Below are 20,558 nucleotides of genomic sequence, written 5' to 3' on the forward strand. Positions count from 1 at the left end.
GGTGTAGTGCGATTTGAGCCATTCAAAATAAATGTGCTCAAATTGCACTTCAAAGAATAGCATGTGATTTGAACAGGAATGTGGTGTGATTCCTGTCCAAATCACATGCAGTTTCCTGCACCACATCAGTGCGAACCAGCACTTAATGAGTTCCTAGCTTCCCCTCAGTTTAAATTCACACATCCTCTAAAGAACTTCATTTTGCCGTACGTGTTAACTGTTCATTTGTGTCTGTGGGACAGGAAATGCATTTTATTTATGCAATTCTCCTTTCCTCCTGTGCACTAGCAGTAGACTTCCCTTGGTGTTTTTACATCCAGTGCAGGACTATGTGCCCTACTTCAGTCTAGGTGATGTCAAAGGGCATCCAAGCTCCCATCTTGTAGCATAACCAGGGCCAATGCAAGGGTTTTTGTCTATACAGGTGAAGGTGCATTTTGCAGCAGAAAACAGAGGTACGTGGACAGGGGGGGCAGTGGGGGCAGCATTTACTGGAACCAATCCCCTCTATTTTCGTCCTGCAGCAGCTGAATCCTGCAAAAGAAATTTGCAATGCTTAGCACCTCACTCCTGCGCTCAGAATCAAGGCTCTCAGATTATTTCTGTCACGGGACTCATACTTGGCATCCCCAATGGCTAAACCTTGCTGCCCTCTACGACCGGGGTGGTCGACGTAACACTGTAAACACAAACACAAAAGAAGGGCGCACCAGCCTAGCTCATTATCCTCAGTAAGGCTTTTTATTTAAAAAAAGATTAAAAGATGTCTACTCACAAACAGGTGATGTAAAACAGCATATTAGATCCAATTAACAACATCCATTATATTGGAGTCCACAGTCTTTGTCTGGGATATCGGCTAATGCGTTTCAAGGCGATGCCTCTTCCTCAGGGCTCTGAGGAAGAGGCATCGCCTCTAAACGTGTTAGCCGATATACCAGACAAAGACTGTGGACTCCAATATAATGGATGTTGTTAATTGGATCTAATATGCTGGTTTACGTCACCTGTTTGTGAGCAGCTGATTGCTGGCAGAAGTGAGAGGAGGAGAAGACAACTTTCAGCTGCTGTAGGAGGAAAATACAGAGGATCAATTCTGGTAAATGCCGCCCCCACCACCCCTCCTGTCACAATCTACCCATCACCTGCCCACGATTGACAAGCTGCGGACCCAGAAGTCAAGGGCCCCAATGGTGGTGTTGCAGCTGAAGTCAGTGCAGTGGATGTATGTCCCATACTGGAATTCAGATTTTACCGCCCCCCCATCTTGGCACCTTAAAGTGGATGTAAACCCCATTCATGAAATTTGACCTGGTCACATATATCTGTAGTGTTTACTTATCTCTCTCCAAAGATCCAAATCCTGTGTCTTTCTGAAGCTCTGTTCCTCTGTTATCATGATATAACATGATAACTTCTGACAAGTTTTCTGACACAGGAGATAAAAGCAGTTGGAAATGTATGTTGAGGTGGGCGCATAGAGATAGATTGACAGAGAGCTGGTATATATACTGTATATTAATAGGGAAATTTGTTTAATCTCTGTATAACATCTGAGGCTGTTCATGTCACTGCATTTATGTGAGGGTATACATCCACTTTAAGGAAGCTTATTGCTGGCAGAAGCCCTGATCCAAACTAAAAGGAATGTAGGGTAGCAGTCAGCGAAACACACCTCTACAAAGCAGCACTGGGTCTGTTCTGCCCAAAAATTATATTACACTTTGCTTGGCTGTTCCAAAGATGAATGACATACATTGGTTTGTTATGTCTTCTAGGAATTCCAGTGTAGACAAAAAATAATTGGGGAGACTAGCTAAGAAAAAGGTGAGAGTTTTGTTAGGATGTTGTGGAAGACACTAAGTAGAGTGGGGAAAGCGTCCAGTGGGAGATAAGGGGTTAATGTCCCCAGTCCCCACCCAAAATGACAACTTTTATGTTTGTGACAGGTCAGTACCATGTTGAGGCTGTCTTTATCTTTATCTTCCCATTGCTCCAGCAGAACTCTCACAACTGGATCATGGCCATTAGCGGCAGCCAGATGAAGTGCCGTGTTACCATCCTGCAAGGTAGAAAATAAGGAGAAGAGGATATTCAATTATTTATAAAATCATACTGCATTTTGAAAGTGTTACAAGAAAGCATTACATTAAAAGTAAGTGTTTTGAACTGCTATCGATCTTAGAAAATGGTATAGTCAGGGCTTTTTTTCAGCGGGAACGCGGGGGAACGCAGTTCCGTCACCTCTAGCACTAAATGTATGCCATGGCAAGGGGTGCTAGAGGGTCTACTGATGCTGGATCTATTGATGCTGGAGGGGGATCAATTTTTGGATGGCAATCTATTGTTGCTGGTGGAGGATCTTTTGATACTGTGGGTTAATTGTTGCTGGAAGGGATCTACTGTTTGGGAAGGGGTCTACTGTTGCTGGCTGCTAGAGAGTCTATTGATGCTGGCTACTGGGAGATCTTTTGCTGCTGCTGGGGGTCTATTGCTGGTGGGGGGGGGGTATATTGCTGCTGGCTGTGGGGGATCAATTTTATTGCTTTTCTTATCATAACCACATTCCATACATTCCACTACAAAATTATACTTGGCTCTATATTCTCTAAAAGGGGCTGTACTGGAAGCTAGGTAGGGGGTGGATCCAAGTGTCGGTGCTCAGAGGTGGGTAGGGGTGGAACCAAGGGTTATTGCTCAAAGGTGGGTAGGGGGCGGAGACACAAAGTAACTGAGAAAGGGGAGTTCCTGCACCTTTTCTCTGAGAAAAAAAGCCCTGGGTATAGTTTTAAAAGGCATTGTTCTTAGAGGTATATACAGGTTACCTCTAAGGCCTCAGGCCCATTGGGAGTTTAGCTCCAGTAGATGAGAATGTGGTGTTTAGGTGCAGGCAGAAGGCACAGCCTGTAAAAATGTGTGAGAGGCTGACGGCTGACAGCTGCTGCAGCTGGATGGGGATGGATGTTTCACTTGTGACTTCTATTTATACCTAAAGTGCTCATTTACACTTGCTTTGACTTTAACACACATTAAGGCATGCTTTTTTTTTTTTATGCTTCTGTAAAGCTTTGATGGTGCTTTTCTGAAGATTTAATGAAGCTTGGCAAATGACCTGAGTGTGTGTTGATTTTCAATGTGTTTTAAAGGGGCCCAGTAGAACCCCAGCTCAGTAGTATTCCAACTCAGCAAATCCCCAACTCATTAGAACCCCTGTTCAGCAGATTCCCAGCTCTTGGGTACTTTCGTTCAGCAGATCCCCAGTCTATTAGTACCCTCGTACAGCAGATCCCCTGCTCAGTAGTAACCCCCAGCTCTGCTGATGCCCTGCTCAGTAGTAACCCCCAGCTCTGCAGATCCTTTGCTGAGTAGTAACCCCCAGCTCTGCAGATCCCCCAATCAGTAGTAATCCCCAGCTTGGCAGATCCTCTGGTTTGCTGATCCTCCTCTCTCTCTGGTCTTCCCTCACCTCCGGCTATATTGCTCCAATGCTGCACACTACATGTGGCATTGCTAGTTTCTCTCCTCCTTTCCCTTAGCTCTGCTAATCTTCTGCAGCTCTGTCCTCTCCAGTCCTCGCTCACCTTCCGCTAAAGCGTTCCCTTGTTGCACAACACGTGTGTCATCTGCTAGTTGCTGCAGTTCTGCTGCTCCACTCTGCACACCTGATGTGATGTCTGCACCAGACACTTCCAGAATATATATACACATGAAGCTGAAGTAACCGCTAATGACGTTTTTTTGGTTCACTTGTTGGTTTACCAGTGCATCCTGGGATATCTTATACCAGCAATACTTCCAAAACAAAGTGAAGCTAAAGCTGAAATAAAGCCTCACAAAAGCTGCAGTAAGAGAGCTTTGTAATATACTTCTATGTAGGCTTTGAAGATGTTTAGTAGCACCAAGAAGGCAACATGGGTTATAATTTTTAAAGCAAAGCAAAGCAAACACAACATGTAAACAGGACTGTAAATGACCTTTTTATTTAGTGACAGGGGCTTTGATTGACTCTCAGGGTGCTTTAAAAAAGCGTAATGCCACATTTTGAATCAAGTGTAGCTTAAATGCTGGAGTCTTACACGCCAGGGCTAAATGCCCAATGTGCATTAGGTCTAAGGCCTCTTGAACATGATGTAATCATTTACTTTATATGCAGAATATGAGGCTGTTGTCATTATCAGTACAGGTTAGTGTTTGGCAGCATATTTACACTAAACATCATTATCTGTATCAGTGTTCTCTAATGTATGCACTAATAAGGTAAAATAACCTGAAAAACCAATATGCCCTATGAAGGAATGTTTCCAGCCAGCCACATCTCACTCTGTCATGCTGAGCGACAGAAAGTGACCGTTTGGAGACATAAATGTACTGACCTTGTCTGGCTCTGATGTAAATAATCCCATATTCAGCAGATTGTTGATCATATTAACATGGCCATTTTCAGCTGCAAGGTGGAAGGGCTCCCTACCTCTCTGTAAAATATTACAGGACATGATCTTATTTTAGGTACAAAATTATATATATTCATAAAGTAAATACGTATGTAGCTAAACATTGATAGTACTATATATATATATATATATATATATATATACACACACACACACACATACAGAGAGAGAGATAGAAGCACACTATATTACCAAAAGTATTGGGATGCCTGCCTTTACACGCACATGAATTTTAATCGCATCCCAGCCCAATCTAAGTCCGTAGGGTTCAATAAGGAGTTGGCCCACACTTTGCAGCTATAACAGCTTCAACTCTTCTGGGAAGGCTGTCCACAAGGTTTAGGAGTGTGTCTATGGAAGTTTTTGACCATTCTTCCAGAAGCGCATTTATGAGGTCAGGCACTGCTGTTGGACGAGAAGGCCTGGCTCGCAGTCTCCGCTCTAATTCATCCCAAAGGTGTTCTATCAGGTTGAGGTCAGGACTCTGTACAGGCCAGTCAAGTTCCTCTACCCCAAACTTGCTCATCCATGTCTTTAAGGACCTTGGTTTGTGCACTGGTGCACAGTAATGTTGGAACAGGAAGGGGCCATCCCCAAACTGTTCCCACAAAGTTGGGAGCATGAAATTGTCCAAAATGTCTTGGTATACCGACGCCTTAAGATTTCCCTTAACTGGAACTATGGGGCCAAGCCCAACACCTAAAAAACAATCCGAACCTAAAATCCCCCCTCCACCAAATGAGATGACAGGTCCGCCTCTGCTTACTTTGCAGAGATGGAGCTGTCAGATCCCCACTCTCCTCCATAGGAGATATCGTATGAAAGCGGACCGCCTATCCGTTTTGATCCGATCCTCCAGACGGATGGAAAATAGGGTTTCAATCTGTCTGGATTTCACGGGCCACATCGGATAGGACAGCAGCGGGTGTCAGCAGACATGTCACCGATGACATCCGCTGCTCCATAGAGGTGCATGGAGCATCCGATCAGATCCGCCTGAAAAAACTGACAGACCGACCTGATCAGAAAGCCCATGTGAAAGGGGCCTTAGGCTCTTTTTCCCTTTTTTTCACCTGGTAATCCTGCCAGTAATACATTTCCTGCCCTAGGGCGAAAACACAAACTTTCTCCACTATGTATGCAGGAACAGTGTTGTCACCCCAAGTTGTTCTTCTGATTTGGACTACAGAGCACCTTCTCCTCTTTACATCTCCATTACATGAAGGAGATGTTTTGTAGTTCTCAAAAGATAGCTGGGAAAGCTGGTAACATTGTTTGTTTGAGTTACACAGACATTGAAATTTCAACAAAATCCACAGGTACTTTCAGAAAATGTACTTAACAAAAAGTCACAAAACAAATATAGCCATTGCATGTAATGACTGGTAAGCTTGGGTTTAGATATACTTTAACCACTTCAACACTGGACACTTTCTCCCTCTTCCTGCCCAGGCCAATTTTCAGATTTCAGTGTTGTCACACTTTGAATGACAATTGCTCAGTAATGCAACACTGTACCCAAATTATTTTTTTTTATTTTTCTTCTAGAGACAGATAGAGCTTTCATTTGGGGGTATATAATCGCTGATGTTTTTTTTTTTTTTTTTTTTTATCTCTTGCTTTATCAATAAAAAAAATACTGAAAAATTAAAAAAAAACACAACACATTTTTCCTTGTTTCTCTTATACAATTTTGCAAATAAATAATCTTTCTTTAAAAATTTAGTCTTCTAAATTTCTTTGGTAAAAATATCCCAAATCAGTGTATATTAATTAGTCTGTAGGAAAGTTATACGGTCTACAAACTATGGTGTATATATACGATGTCCCAAAAAATTTATATACATTTAAAAAATTATAAATAATAAATAATTATTATATTATATTATACTTACAAACTGATAACTATTCTTGTCCAGGCATTTCTGATAATGCAAAGCATAGAATCACAAACATAAAGAATCATTTGAATTGCTATTTGGGCGTATTAACTTTCAATGGTTACTCTTTTTTTTTTAATCAGATCATTTTTATTGAAAAAACTTTTTATACACAATACAACACAACAGTTAGAAGAGATAAAACAACCAAAAGAACAAGAGATAAGAACAGTGCATACAATCACATATAGCAATGGGGTAGGTGCAACCACGGTGATACTTAAGGAAGTGTACAAACATCAGAACCAAAACATGACAAAGGATTCTCAGTCCGCGACTGCGTACCCCGTGATCGCCTAAGCAACACCTCAGAAGCAAGGAATGTCATAGGGCACGGAGTATTCATAACCATAATACCAGAATACAACGCTCCCGAGGGTTGGATGACAATATCTCGGTTCATCGGCCTGCACCGAGAAATAATTACCCGTAGGCATGAACAGTAATCCAGCCAGTCTGCACCGCTACAAAAATTATAGAGAGAAGGAGAAAAAAAAAAAAAGAGGGGGCGAAAAGAATGGTTACTCTTAATTCGTCAAAGGTTGCCGGTTTTGTAGCATAAACTTTACCTTTTAGAAATCCCCATAAGAAAAAGTCCAGGTGGGATGAGGTTTGATGGAGTATTTTACTGAACGTCTTCTCTCAATTTATTTGTTTGTCAGATTCTCATCTAGATAGGCCCGCACATCACGATGGTAGTGTGGGGACGCCCCATCTTGTTGAAGATGAAAAGTCCTAATTTCCAAAATCTTCATGAACACATGGCATGATAAATTCCAGCAGCAAGTTCAAGTAAATGGCACCAGTTACAGTACCATCAAAAAATAATGATCCAATTAATCCATGCACTGACAAGCTGCACCACACCGTCACTCCTGGAAAATAATATGATGTTCATCCATTCCATAATGTATGGATTCTGAGGTGCCCAATAAGCTTAATTGTAGTGGTTAATTGGACCAGGCGTGAAGTATAAAAAGTAAATTTATGTATTTTATTTTAAAATTTCAAAGTGAACTGTAAGGTAATAAATACTGACTTTATAATCATTCAAATTGTGTATACATTTTTGGGACACCATATATATATATATATATATATATACACTATAGTTTGTAGACTCTATAATTTTCACACAGACTAAGGGCTCTTTCACACAGCCGCTCCGCTGTTTTTCTCCGCTGCAGGACTTTTTTTTTTTTTTTCACGGAGCGGATGACACTTGTGTCATCCGCTCCGTATGTCCGCATATCATCCCATCCGTTTGCGGATGATATACGGACATAATGTAAGTCTATGGGCATTGCGGATGTCAGCGGATGACACCGCTGACATCCGATTTTCCTTCCTTTCCATTTTTTGAACGGAGGAAAAATAGGGTTCTGTTCCATTCCAAAAAACGGAACAGAACTGAAAGGAAGAAAATCGGATGTCAACGGATGGTATTCCGCTGACATCCGCAATGCCATTGACTTACATTATGTCCGCAAATCATCCGCAAAAAAATAGGATGATTTGCGGACATACGGAGCGCCCGTGTGAAAGGGCCCTTAATAACATACAGTACACGAATGTGGGTTATTTTTACTAAAGAAATGTAGCAGAATACATTTTGGGGGTGTGCACGAGTGAGACGAGTGACAGGACATCATATGACATCCACGTGCGATAAGGAAACTCACACCCAGCCGTGTTATTATAATAGGCCGGTCGGGAGGCGGGTAATTAAACTTCACAAACTTTTTTCATTGTATAACATTCAGCACAGGTTTAGGAAACAACAGCTTTTATACAATGCAGTTTACATATTAAGATTGCTTATATTCTATTATTATTGAAAAGGTAACTAATGAATTGGGAGGAATGGTTTCATATATGGCTCAAAAGTACCCAGGTGACCAACCATGAGGGGTACTGAGGGGTACGTGATGTATGTACTCCATTGTCCACAAGGATATGCAAATCCCACGTTGATAACTTTTTTTTTTTTTTTTTTTAATAAAGGGCAGAAAACCTGTCAACTTTTCAAGATCCATTGGAATAATGGAAGCTGTAAATTGTACCTTATCCTTAATGTTTAAATCTCTAAGCTGTAATTCTTTTAGGAGATAATCCACTATGTCATTCTTATCATTCTGGGCAGCAAAATGTAAAACATTCATTCCATCCTGTAACAAAGAAAAAAAAAAAAGGTCATCATCATCATTTCGTAATTATTATTAGTAATATTAGTTTGTATTGGGATGTCAGGGTTTTTCTGATATCAACATATAAATAATATGGAATAATATTAGAAGCACAACTAAACTTCAGATGAACTCACTGTCACAGGTGTCCAAGCCTCAAGAAATGCTAACAAAATGTGTACATCAAAAATCAATAACGAAGTACAACCTTATGGAACCTCATTCCTTATGGAACCTCTCTACAAATGAAATCCAGAGAGAGGTCAACTGAAAGTGAACTGGATTTATTTCACTATATTACAAAACAAAACTATTCCAGACCTCATGGACATCATTAGAATTCAGAAAATATTACCGTTGACAGTTATCATTGAGAACAGACTGTCATGTCATACTACATTGTCTTGTTGCATACCTTAAATAAAGAATTACAAAAAAATAATAACTATAAAGTGTTTCAATGTTTTGCAAGGTATTTATATAAAAAAAGCACCATACTAGATAAAGGACAATCACGAGTATAATGTTACCATACAAATATATTATTGTAATACTTAAAAATATTAAATATCATTTCATAGTATGGATATTTTCAGAAACTAGATGTAAAACAATGATGTAATATTTATTTAGATGTCCTTTGAAAATTATCAATTACTACAGAAAAATTGATCCATGGGTAAATCACAAATCTTTAGCAATGTCCAATGATTATAATAAAGAAACATTCAAAATTAAGATCATAAATGATATTATCCACATCATGGATTGCATACATCCTATTATAAGGATAATAGAAATGAAAATTATCAGATACTTACCGTATTTTTCCTTTCCTGGCCTATCCTCGCATCAGCACACAACGGGGTAACACCTGGAGCCCACAGGACCACCTCTTCCTAGCTAAATAATAGACAGCCCCTCCCCCAACTGAAGTGCTCGATAACCTAGCCTGCGATAGGCCACTAGGGAGGGAGTCCTGTGCTCACATGAGGATAGGCCAGTAAAGGAAAATTACGGTAAGTATCTGATACCAATTTTCTGTTTTCCTGGCCCACCTTACGTCAGCACACAACAAGATAAACCATGTATGAATATAGGGTGGGAGAGAACACATGAAAAGAGACACTGACATATAAAGAAAAGCTGCTAAAGCCAAAAAGAATTGATCTCTCTTGTCTCAAACATGCTGACCGCACATCTAGTTTATAAGATTGAATGAAGGCTGCACAAGAACTTCAAACTAGCCATCTTACATAGATCTTCCAAGCAATACTGGCATAACTGCCCCAAAGGCTGCCTCCCCTCTAGTTAAATAAACTTGCAACTGTTTCAAAGCAGAAAGGCCTACTTCCTGCATGGCAATCTAATTACCCTGGTAACCCAACAGTGGGTAACTCTTAAGGACCCGATGGCTACATGAAAAGATTGTCCACTTTCCTCTTTTGACCAAGTACACTGTTAGTAACTTGACCACTTTACCACCGGAGGATTTTGCTGTCTTACGTCCAGGCCACTTTTTGCGATTCGGCACTGTGCGACTTTAACTGACAATTGCGCGGTCGTGCGAAGCTGTACCCAAACAAAATTTATGTCCTTTTTTTCCCACAAACAGAGCTTTCTTTTGGTGGTATTTGATCACCTGTGCGATTTTTACTTTTTGCGCTATAAACAAAAAAAGAGCGTTTATTTAAAAAAAATAACAATATTGTTAACATTTTTTTTATATGAAATTCCCCCCCAAAAAAATGTAAAAATCTAAATTTTTTTAAATTTTTGGCCAATTTGTTTTCTGCTACCTATGATTGGTAAAAAAAATCACAATAAGCGTATTTTGATTGGTTTGCGCAAAAGTTATTGCGTTTACTAACTTAGGGAAAGATTTCTGTCATTTTTGGTGTTTTTTTTAACGCGTAATGGCGGCGATCTGCGATTTTTTTTGCGGGACTGCGACATTGCGGCGGACAGATCGGACCCTTGACTGACATTTTTGACACTTTTGGGGGTACCAGTGACATTTCTATAGTAATCAGTGCTATAAATATGCACTGTTACTGTAAAAATGACACTGGCAGGGAAGGGGTTAATTTTATTGGAGAGGGAGGGGTTAATGTATGCCTGGTGCTTACTAACGTGTGTGGGGGGAGGTGACTGAGTGACACAAGGACAGATTGCATGTTCAGCTATGCTGAACACTGCAATCTGTCACTCCTTGTCACTTAGGAGATCCGCCCGCTCTGTTTACACAAGCGGGCGGATCTCCAAACTCGATTCCCCGACGATCGGGGAAGAGCAGCGGCGATCGCCGCCGCTCCACCCTTGGCCCGACTCCTGCTGTGACTGAAAACAGCGGGAGCGCGCCGCCTACAGGGGGAGGAGTCCAGCGACGTAGGTCTACGTCGCTGGACGGAATCAAGCCACTTTGCCGCAGTACGGTCAACGTGATCGGTCGGCAAGTAGTTAAGGAACTGATCTCTTCCTGCTGTGCACCCAGTGACTCTCGTGCAAAAACTCGGAGGGACTACTTCCCAGTTTTGCTGGAAACTGGATACCACTTTAAAATTGAACTTTGGAGATAGACGTAGTATCACTATTTCTGGTAAAAAAAAAAAAAAACACAAAGGGCCCTTGAAGGAAAGTGTTGCAATCTTCAACATCCTTCTGTCAGAAGAACTAGTTTTACTTTAGGTAACTTCAATGGAAATGAAACCATTGGAGCAAAGGGTGCTGGCACCGGTGCTCTAATGTGAACAAAATAATATTAAACCTGCGCTTGATTAATGTGTACTAATGCTATCTGCAGCTGCTGCTCACTTAGGTAAAAAAACCAAGGAATCAATAAAATATTATAAAACAGCGCTACCAGGCGTATAAAAATAAAGTGCACTAATAATGTAAACTAGATTATTTGATAATAATAATAATAATAATAATAAAGTGCATCAGTGACAGAAAATGTAATATCATACAATCACATAATTATTTAAAAAATAATATAATATATTGAGTGCCAAATGTGCAATAAGTGCAAAAAGTGCTAAATATAGTGCAGTCCAAACATTGTAAACAGCCCATTTGAATCAAATAAGGTGCTGAATATCGTGCTCCACACAAAGTGCCAAGTGCTTCCAAAGAAACCCCTTTTGGGGATCCACTCACCAGACTTAGGATAATTCTGAGCCTTACATATATATCCAAGCATATGGCCAATAGGGAAGGATAGGATGGCTACACCTCCGAACCAACCTCCAGCCTCAGGTGTGGGATATTATACAGCCTTGGTGTCCCCCAGGATATCAATAAGGATGATATTCAGCATCTTATTTGATTCAAGTGGACTGTTTACAATTTTTGGACTGCTAGCACTTTTTGCGCTTATTGCACATTTGGCACTCTATATATTATATTTTTTTTTAAATAATTATGTGATTGTATGATATTACATTTTCTGTCACTGATGCACTTTATTATTATTATTATTATTATCAAATAATCTAGTTTACATTATTAGTGCACTTTATTTTTATACGCCTGGTAGCGCTGTTTTATAATACCAGTGCTCTAATGCCTCGTTTCCACTGAGCGGTGCACAATTTTTGCCGTTTCCATTGTCAAAAGTTGTGAATGGTACCCAAATTCCGAACCATACCGTACAACATTTTTGGGACCCTTTCGTTGGGGTACCAAGCACATTAGTACCATACCAACAGGGTGGAGCTACACGGTTGAGGTACTGTTTTTGCTGAGGTACTGTTAGCGGTGGAAAGGCAAGCCTGATCAAGGTGTATCGTTCCGAACCATACTGAACTGTACCGAACCAAACCGTACCGATCAGTGGAAACAAAGCATTAGATCCAGTCCCTCAGAGGGAACAAGGCTTTCCTTTGAGGTCATATATAGATTGTCGCCTGCAAGAAGCATCTGATCACTGGCTTTTCCACCCATCTGCAGCCTGTGAAAGAGAAGATAGAGATCTGTACCCTAAATGGAGTTGTATGCCAGATTAACCTCTATCGCTGACTGTAAAATGTCCAGAATATTGGCCAGAGCAGGGGACACAGGAGAGAAATCTTGTGCTGAACAAACAAAACAAACTTCTTTCATATCCTCTTGAATGTAGCATTCATGGATGACTTCTGGTCTTCACCAAGGTCTGAACAACTTCGGATGAGAATCCCTGCACCTCTAGTCTGATCTATTCCATAGCCAGCCTATTACGGCATCCAGTGGAAAACAAGTGACCGCACTTCCAAATGCTAGGAGATCTTTATTGTTATAAAAACATTCAACAAAGAAAATCAGAGACTTCATGACACACATCGGAAGAGCATGGTTGACATGTTTCACAAAATTAATCGGTAAAACTCTGTCATACAAGATAGGTTCACGGTGCCATGGAGTTTTCCGTTTGATATTTGTCTCTCCCCAGTGTCCTTGAATATAAAAAAAAATTTTTTTTGCATTGGTATCCTGTTGCAAATATCAGAAGCTGCGTGTTCAGTGTAGTCTCCCTGAGAACTACTGCTGGAAACCCTCATTGGTCCAATATTGGTTTGAAGCACTTGTTGAAAAATATTCAGCCTAACCAAACCGATAGTTGATTTTGCTTTCCTGGCAAGAAGACCAACATTAACTCGCTGCACGTGGCTCTCTGCCCAGCGAAAAGTTTCTGTTGCAAGATGTAACAGGAAAAGACTTCTGGTGTCCTCTCGGCAGGCAATGTACAAACCTGATTCCAAAAAAGTTGGGACAATGTACAAATTGTGAATAAAAACAGAATGCTATGATGTGAAAGTTTCAAATTTCAATATTTTATTCAGAATACAACATAGATGACATATCAAATGTTTAAACTAAGAAAATGTATAATTTTAAGGGAAAATAAATTGATTTTAAATTTTATGGCATCAACACATCTCAAAAAAGTTGGGACAAGGCCATATTTACCACTGTGTGGCATCCCCTCTTCTTTTTATAACAGTCTGCAAAAGTCTGGGGACTGAGGAGACAAGTTGCTCAAGTTTAGGAATAGGAATTTTGTCCCATTCTTGTCTAATACAGGCTTCTAGTTGCTCAACTGTCTTAGGTCTTCTTTGTCGGATCTTCCTCTTTATGATGCGCCAAATGTTTTCTATGGGTGAAAGATCTGGACTGCATGCTGGCCATTTCAGTAGCCGGATCCTTCTTCTACGCAGCCATGATGTTGTAATTGATGCAGTATGTGGTCTGGCATTGTCATGGAAAATGCAAGGTCTTCCCTGAAAGAGACGACGTCAGGATGGGAGCATATGTTGTTCTAGAACTTGGATATACCTTTCAGCATTGATGGTGCCTTTCCAGATGTGTAAGCTGTCCATGCCACACGCACTCATGCAACCCCATACAATCAGAGATGCAGGCTTCTGAAATGAGCGCTGATAACAACTTGGGTTGTCCTTGTCCTCTTTAGTCCGGAAAACATTGCGTCCCAGTTTTCCACAAAGAACTTCAAATTTTGATTCGTCTGACCACAGAACAGTTTTCCACTTTGCCACAGTCCATTTTAAATGAGCCTTGGCCCAGAAAAAACTCCTGCGCTTCTGGATAATGTTTAGATTTGGCTTCTTTTTTGGCCTATTGAGTTTTAGACGGCAACGGCGAATGGCACGGTGGATTGTGTTGACTGACAATGTTTTCTGGAAGTATTCCTGAGCCCATGTTGTGATTTCCATTACAGTAGCATTCCTGTATGTGATGCAGTGCCATCTAAGGGCCTGAAGATCACGGGCATCCAGTATGGTTTTCCGGCCTTGACCCTTACGCACAGAGATTGTTCCAGATTCTCTGAATCTTTGGATGATATTATGCGCTGTAGATGATGATAACTCCAAACTCTTTCAAATTTTTCTCTGAGAAACTCCTTTCTGATATTGCTCCACTATTTTTCGCAGCAGCATTGGGGGAATTGGTGATCCTCTGCCCATCCTAACTTCTGAGAGACACTGCCACTCTGAGAGGCTCTTTTTATACCCAATCATGTTGCCAATTGACCTAATAAGTTGCAAATTGGTCCTCCAGCTGTTCCTTATATGTACATTTAACTTTTCCGGCCTCTTATTGCTACCTGTCCCAACTTTTTTGGAATGTGTAGCTCTCATGAAATCACAAATGAGCCAATATTTGGCATGACATTTAAAAATGTGTAAAACAATAACTTATTTTCCGCGCTGTGATGTATATTTTGGTGAAAAAATAAAAATAAAATATAAACAATGTATAAAACCTGAAGCTGCTGCTCACTAGGTAAAATACCAGAAAAAACTAAAAGCATAAATAGACAGCGCTAACAGGTGACAAAATGTAAATGAATTATAAATATATATAAATGTGCTACAATAATTAATTGGTGCCCTAAAACATTGATGCTCTAAAAAATTGGTACAACCAAAAAGTGTATATATAAACAATACATATATAATAAATACTAAAGTGCTAAGATTAAGTGTCCATAATATAACCATTAAAGTGCAAAGTGATTTGTTAAGGTGCAGTCCAAAAAATGCTTCTTCAACACAAAACTAAAGTGCCAAACAGGTGCTCGAATCCATAAAAGTGCCCAAGTGCTCTTCAGGAAAAAGGCCCCCAATGGGGATGCACTCACCAGATTTTGGGTAAAAATGAGCCTTGAACATGTATAATGTTCCTTGATCGGATCACAGGATCAATGCAGCTACCCTAGCATATGAGATATCCCTCAAACGGATGGATGGATGACATGCACCTCATAGACTGGCTCCTTAATAATTCGTCTCCTCTCTCTCTCCCATGTGTGTTTCAAATATAAAGAGAGAAGCCGTACATAGTGAAGCCCGTAATATTTATTTAAAACAGAATGGTAAGAATAGTACTCACAATGTATCTTTAAAAAATCGGCAATGAACAGCATTAAACAGCCTAGCACAGTCAATCCTCCAATTTCCGTGTCGCTGCCGGCGTGCGTTCCACGGGCAGCGGAGCTTTTGCAGCGTCATTTCCTGTTAACCACCGTGGAACGCACGCCGGCAGCGACACGGAAATTGGAGGATTGACTGTGCTAGGCTGTTTAATGCTGTTCATTGCCGATTTTTTAAAGATACATTGTGAGTACTATTCTTACCATTCTGTTTTAAATAAATATTACGGGCTTCACTATGTACGGCTTCTCTCTTTATATTTGAAACACACATGGGAGAGAGAGAGGAGACGAATTATTAAGGAGCCAGTCTATGAGGTGCATGTCATCCATCCATCCGTTTGAGGGATATCTCATATGCTAGGGTAGCTGCATTGATCCTGTGATCCGATCAAGGAACATTATACATGTTCAAGGCTCATTTTTACCCAAAATCTGGTGAGTGCATCCCCATTGGGGGCCTTTTTCCTGAAGAGCACTTGGGCACTTTTATGGATTCGAGCACCTGTTTGGCACTTTAGTTTTGTGTTGAAGAAGCATTTTTTGGACTGCACCTTAACAAATCACTTTGCACTTTAATGGTTATATTATGGACACTTAATCTTAGCACTTTAGTATTTATTATATATGTATTGTTTATATATACACTTTTTGGTTGTACCAATTTTTTAGAGCATCAATGTTTTAGGGCACCAATTAATTATTGTAGCACATTTATATATATTTATAATTCATTTACATTTTGTCACCTGTTAGCGCTGTCTATTTATGCTTTTAATGACATTTAAAAATGTCTCACTTTCAACATTTGATATGTTATCTATATTATATTGTGAATAAAATATAAGATTATGAGATTTGTAAATTAGTCCATTCCTTTTTTACTCACAATTTGTACAGTGTCCCAACCTTTTTGGATTTGGGTTTGTAGACTACTGCTATCTTGTTGTCAATCAACTTCACTCAGGCCCCCCTTGAAGAAGATCCTGAAAGACTTGCAAAGCTAGAAAAGGCTTCCTTCCATTTAAGATAATTGTGGAGTCTGCATTCCACTGCGCTCCAATGGCTTTGCACCTGTTTCTTCATTGTGGACTCCCCAGCCCTGCAGACTGGGATCTGCCATCAGAATCATCTCCTGGGCTAAGAGGCATGCCCGTAAAAAGAATCACAGTGGCGATATCCAAAATTCCGTTCTTGCTGGATTTCTATATCCATAGACAGCCCAGCTCAAAGACTAAAGCAGGCTAATTGAAACTTTTTCTTCATTGTGGACTCCCCAGCCCTGGAGACTGGGATATGCCATCAGAATTATCTCCTGGGCTGAGAAGCATGCCCGCAAAAAGAATCACAGTGGTGATGTCCAAAATTCCGTTCTTGCTGAATTTCTATAGGAACAAAGTTTTTCTGATACATAGACAGCCCAGCTCAAAGACAAAAGCAGGCTAATTGAAACGCCCTCATGTACCACCTAGCCTCATGTACCTTCACTGCAAACAAGATCTTCAAAAGGTTCCTGGGGCTGTGCGAATTCAGTAAAAGGCAGACACCTGAACTGATAGTGACATCTGGGCACCACAAATCTCACATGCCTAGGTGCTTGGAATTAATTGCTACATGGAAGTATGAGTCGGCAAGTCGATTGACACCAACTGATCCTTCAGCTGAACTATCCCTGTGATTAGGTATAAAGCAAACAAGTGAATAATATACCTCGTAATGTGTGAATATACCATAAAAATAAAATGCAATAGTTGGTAGTGAAAAATTTTCCAAATACAAGTAAAGTGCAACAACTCATAGTGTAAAATGTCCAAATAATTGTAAAGTGCATAAATGATGATTGCCTGCAATTTACAGTCTCTTCAAGGTGCAACAGTGCGAGAATCCTTTTCACAAGAGCAAAAGTATAATGTTCTGTATGCCCAACAAAAGTAATGATTGGGACACCCTCCGTGTGTTCGGGATATGAGAAGAATGCACACTCACCAGATGTTGTTGACCTCTAATGCCATATGGCAAGAAAGATCAATTAAAGCTTAGAAACGAACGTCCAGATCTGTAATCCAGCCGTCCGTACCTTGGTGGTCCTATGAGGTGATGTATAGGGACACAAGAGACTCCTCATAGTGTAGTAACTTTTAAAATTCCAGTATTTATTAAAAAATTGTAAAGATTAAAAACGGTGGTGGTACAGTGTATCAACTGCAATGAATCTAGCCTAGAGAGTTCCTGGGTGGATGGCTCACACAGCTGGGTAGCTCATGCTGCTACCAATACTTCCTGGCACGGCGTGCGTGCCAGGACAAGTACCACAACGAGGCTACATGTGTTCCAGCTTGACGCGTTTCGTCATCGGAAGTGACGTCTTTAGAAGCTTGTAAAAAGTAACTTTGAGGCACCTCCACTGTTATCTGTTAAATCTGCAGCCTGTCCTATAAGATTTTGCTTCCTACACCCTTCTGAAGTTCAATAGGTCTGAGTGAAAGATAGCTGCCTCCTTTTACTAGTCTGTGGCCACAGTCAAGACCTTTCCTCCTGTCATTCGCTTAATTGTGTTGTTCAATGTTTGACCAAACAATAACCTCCCATTATAGGAAATGTTGAAGGCTCATGTGGAAGTTCCATCTGCCCTCCAGTGGTGTAACCACAACATTCTCATGGCTGCAACTGTGTGCGCCAGCGCTTGTACTAGGTCTAGCAAAGCATCCACCAAAAGTCAGCTGCCAGGCTTAACTCCTCCAGAAACTGTGTTAAATCTTTCAGTTTCCAGTCTTGAGTTTAATGCTATGTCTAAATAGTTTATATATCGAAGTTAACGCTGTTGCTGGTTGACAGGTAAAACCTGTCACTGTATAGATTCTCTACAAGTCTGATGGCCACATCACCACAATTTCTGAGTTCCAGATGTGTTTCTGCATGAGTGTCTTTAAAGTCTTTCAATGCGTTTTGCCACTTTCCAGATGTGTTCCATACAGAAACAATATAACATATTCTACTTTGTTGACTGCATTAGAAAGCACTGCACTGGTGTGAAGTAGGTCATTGAAATCCAAATAAACAACGTCAAACTATGGCCCACCAGTTGTTCAGGAACTACAATTCCCATCATGCCTAGTCATGTCTGTGAATGTCAGAGTTTTACAAAGCCTCATGGGATGTGTAATTCCGCAACAGCTGGAGGGCCGTATTTTGAGAATCCCTGCGCTAGACACTGGAGGGCAGCATCCACCCCTGCAAGTGCAGTGCATAACATGTATCAGCCTCCTTTTTGGATAAAGCTTAGAGAACCTGTTACTGTAAATTGGTCTTCCGATTAAGTCTCTGCCATTCTTCGTCAACAAGCTCTTTACGTCCTGTCATTATGGGAAAAGAAGGCCCTTGGAAAAATCGACATGCTTTTTGCGGTGGTAGGGCATCTGGCCCCTGGTACTAAAGGAGATTGAAATCAAAAGTATGTGCACCTGACCTTTCTTCATCCATCCTTCAACTCTTACACTCTTTTTTGTGTTGCTTGTGGTGTGGGAATTTGCAGCATACTTTTTGCTATAGCCTCCTTAATAGGGCTTAGAATTTTGAACATCCACATCCTTGTGAGGCAATCTGTGCAATTTAATTTCTCTGCCATTGCAGACTGCATGCAGGCCCAAAATGCACCCTGAGCTGGGTTAGGCATTTCCTATCATGCTGACATAAAACGCATGTGATCCAGTGCCAAATTGGGTGCTTGGGGAGCATGAAAGCTGCCCTGTGGAGGACTCTGTGGGATGTGGATTGTCCTGGGCAGGATAAGATGATTGTTGGTGGGTCTTATGTTTTTTGGAGCATTTGCATTCAGGGTTTCTGCTCCTAAAATAATGCAAAACATCATGATTTGCAGTCCTTGAACACCCTTTTCAAAACATGTCCCATGTTGCCCCCTCCTACCTTTGCCAGTCTTCTGTGCCACTAACAGGTGTGGCAAGCTCATATTTGCACAAATTATATGGAGAAAATCATATTAGCTCTCACCAAAAAAAAAAGATGTACACTGTCTCTTTAAGACCCATCTGCCTTCATCCACTTACTTCAGAATCAGCAGCAGGTGAGCTCAGGCAGCCTATCCAGAGGCAGACAGGAGACACAGTCAGAGACAAAACCAGTTATGGGCCACACACACTATAAGATTTTCTGAAGACTTTTTCCTTTAGACTTACCAAAACCATATAATATGAGGTCAAACCTAAACACTTTCAATTTGTATGCAATCTGGCAGGCCCTTACACTACATAGAAAAGGTAAATCTGAAGGAAATCTATCCACAAAAGTTGGATAGTGTGTATCCAGCTTTAGACTGTCAAACCCACAGGAGTACGCAGCATAGTAGGGGAGCCAGGACAGCACAGCCAGAGGCAGACAAGAGACACAGTCAGAATCTGAGAAAACAACAGTCCGATCTCTAGGAACACACTGCATAGCAGGGGGGCAACAGCAACAAGTCTTTACCTGGCAGGACGACAGAGAGAGAGGGAGAAAAGTCCTTTCCTCTGCAGACTTCCAAGACTGTTTACGCCATCGCTTGGCACCTGACAGACCCCATCCTGTGATACATATCTCCCTGCTTCCTGTGACATCATCCACAGGTGCTCTCAGACTGAAAATAAAGCCAGGAGAGCAGTGCGGTGTGCTGTATATACAAGACAGGAAAAAACCCAAAGTAGAGGCAATGACGACATTGCAGAGCTTTTATAATACCATACCTGTACAATATCAATGCTGTTTATATATGAAATAGAGAGAATCAGCGCTCAGATCCTTAAAGATGATGGACCACCCAATAATGGAAGAACAAATACATAAAACACGTAGTAACAGATGTAGTAAAAAAAAAAAAAATGATGATGCAGCAATATAATCAAATCACAATAAATATCCGCAGTGAAAGATACAATAATCAGTCAACGGTCATAAATAGATAAAATAAATACATAAAAAATATACTATAGATATAATAAAGTGATAAGTGCTGAGTAAGTGCAGAAATGGTGATAAACTGCTAAGTACCAGTAGATGA

At 40.7% G+C, this 20,558-nt stretch overlaps 1 protein-coding gene across 1 annotated transcript in view; it reads right to left on the minus strand.

Moving 5' to 3' along the window:
* Positions 1-20,558, minus strand: part of ANKDD1B (ankyrin repeat and death domain containing 1B) — an 83,104-nt gene that overhangs the window by 23,031 nt on the left and 39,515 nt on the right. The window contains exons 5-7 of the mRNA XM_082243501.1: positions 8,455-8,559; positions 4,374-4,472; positions 1,958-2,062 (exon numbers count right to left, since the gene is read on the minus strand). Of these exons, the coding sequence (XP_082099627.1) occupies positions 1,958-2,062; positions 4,374-4,472; positions 8,455-8,559 (309 nt within the window). The remainder of the gene's footprint in view (positions 1-1,957; positions 2,063-4,373; positions 4,473-8,454; positions 8,560-20,558) is intronic.

This window comes from Pelophylax lessonae (genome assembly GCF_965119305.1).
Source record: "Pelophylax lessonae genome assembly, chromosome: 1".
Taxonomy (NCBI): domain Eukaryota; kingdom Metazoa; phylum Chordata; class Amphibia; order Anura; family Ranidae; genus Pelophylax; species Pelophylax lessonae.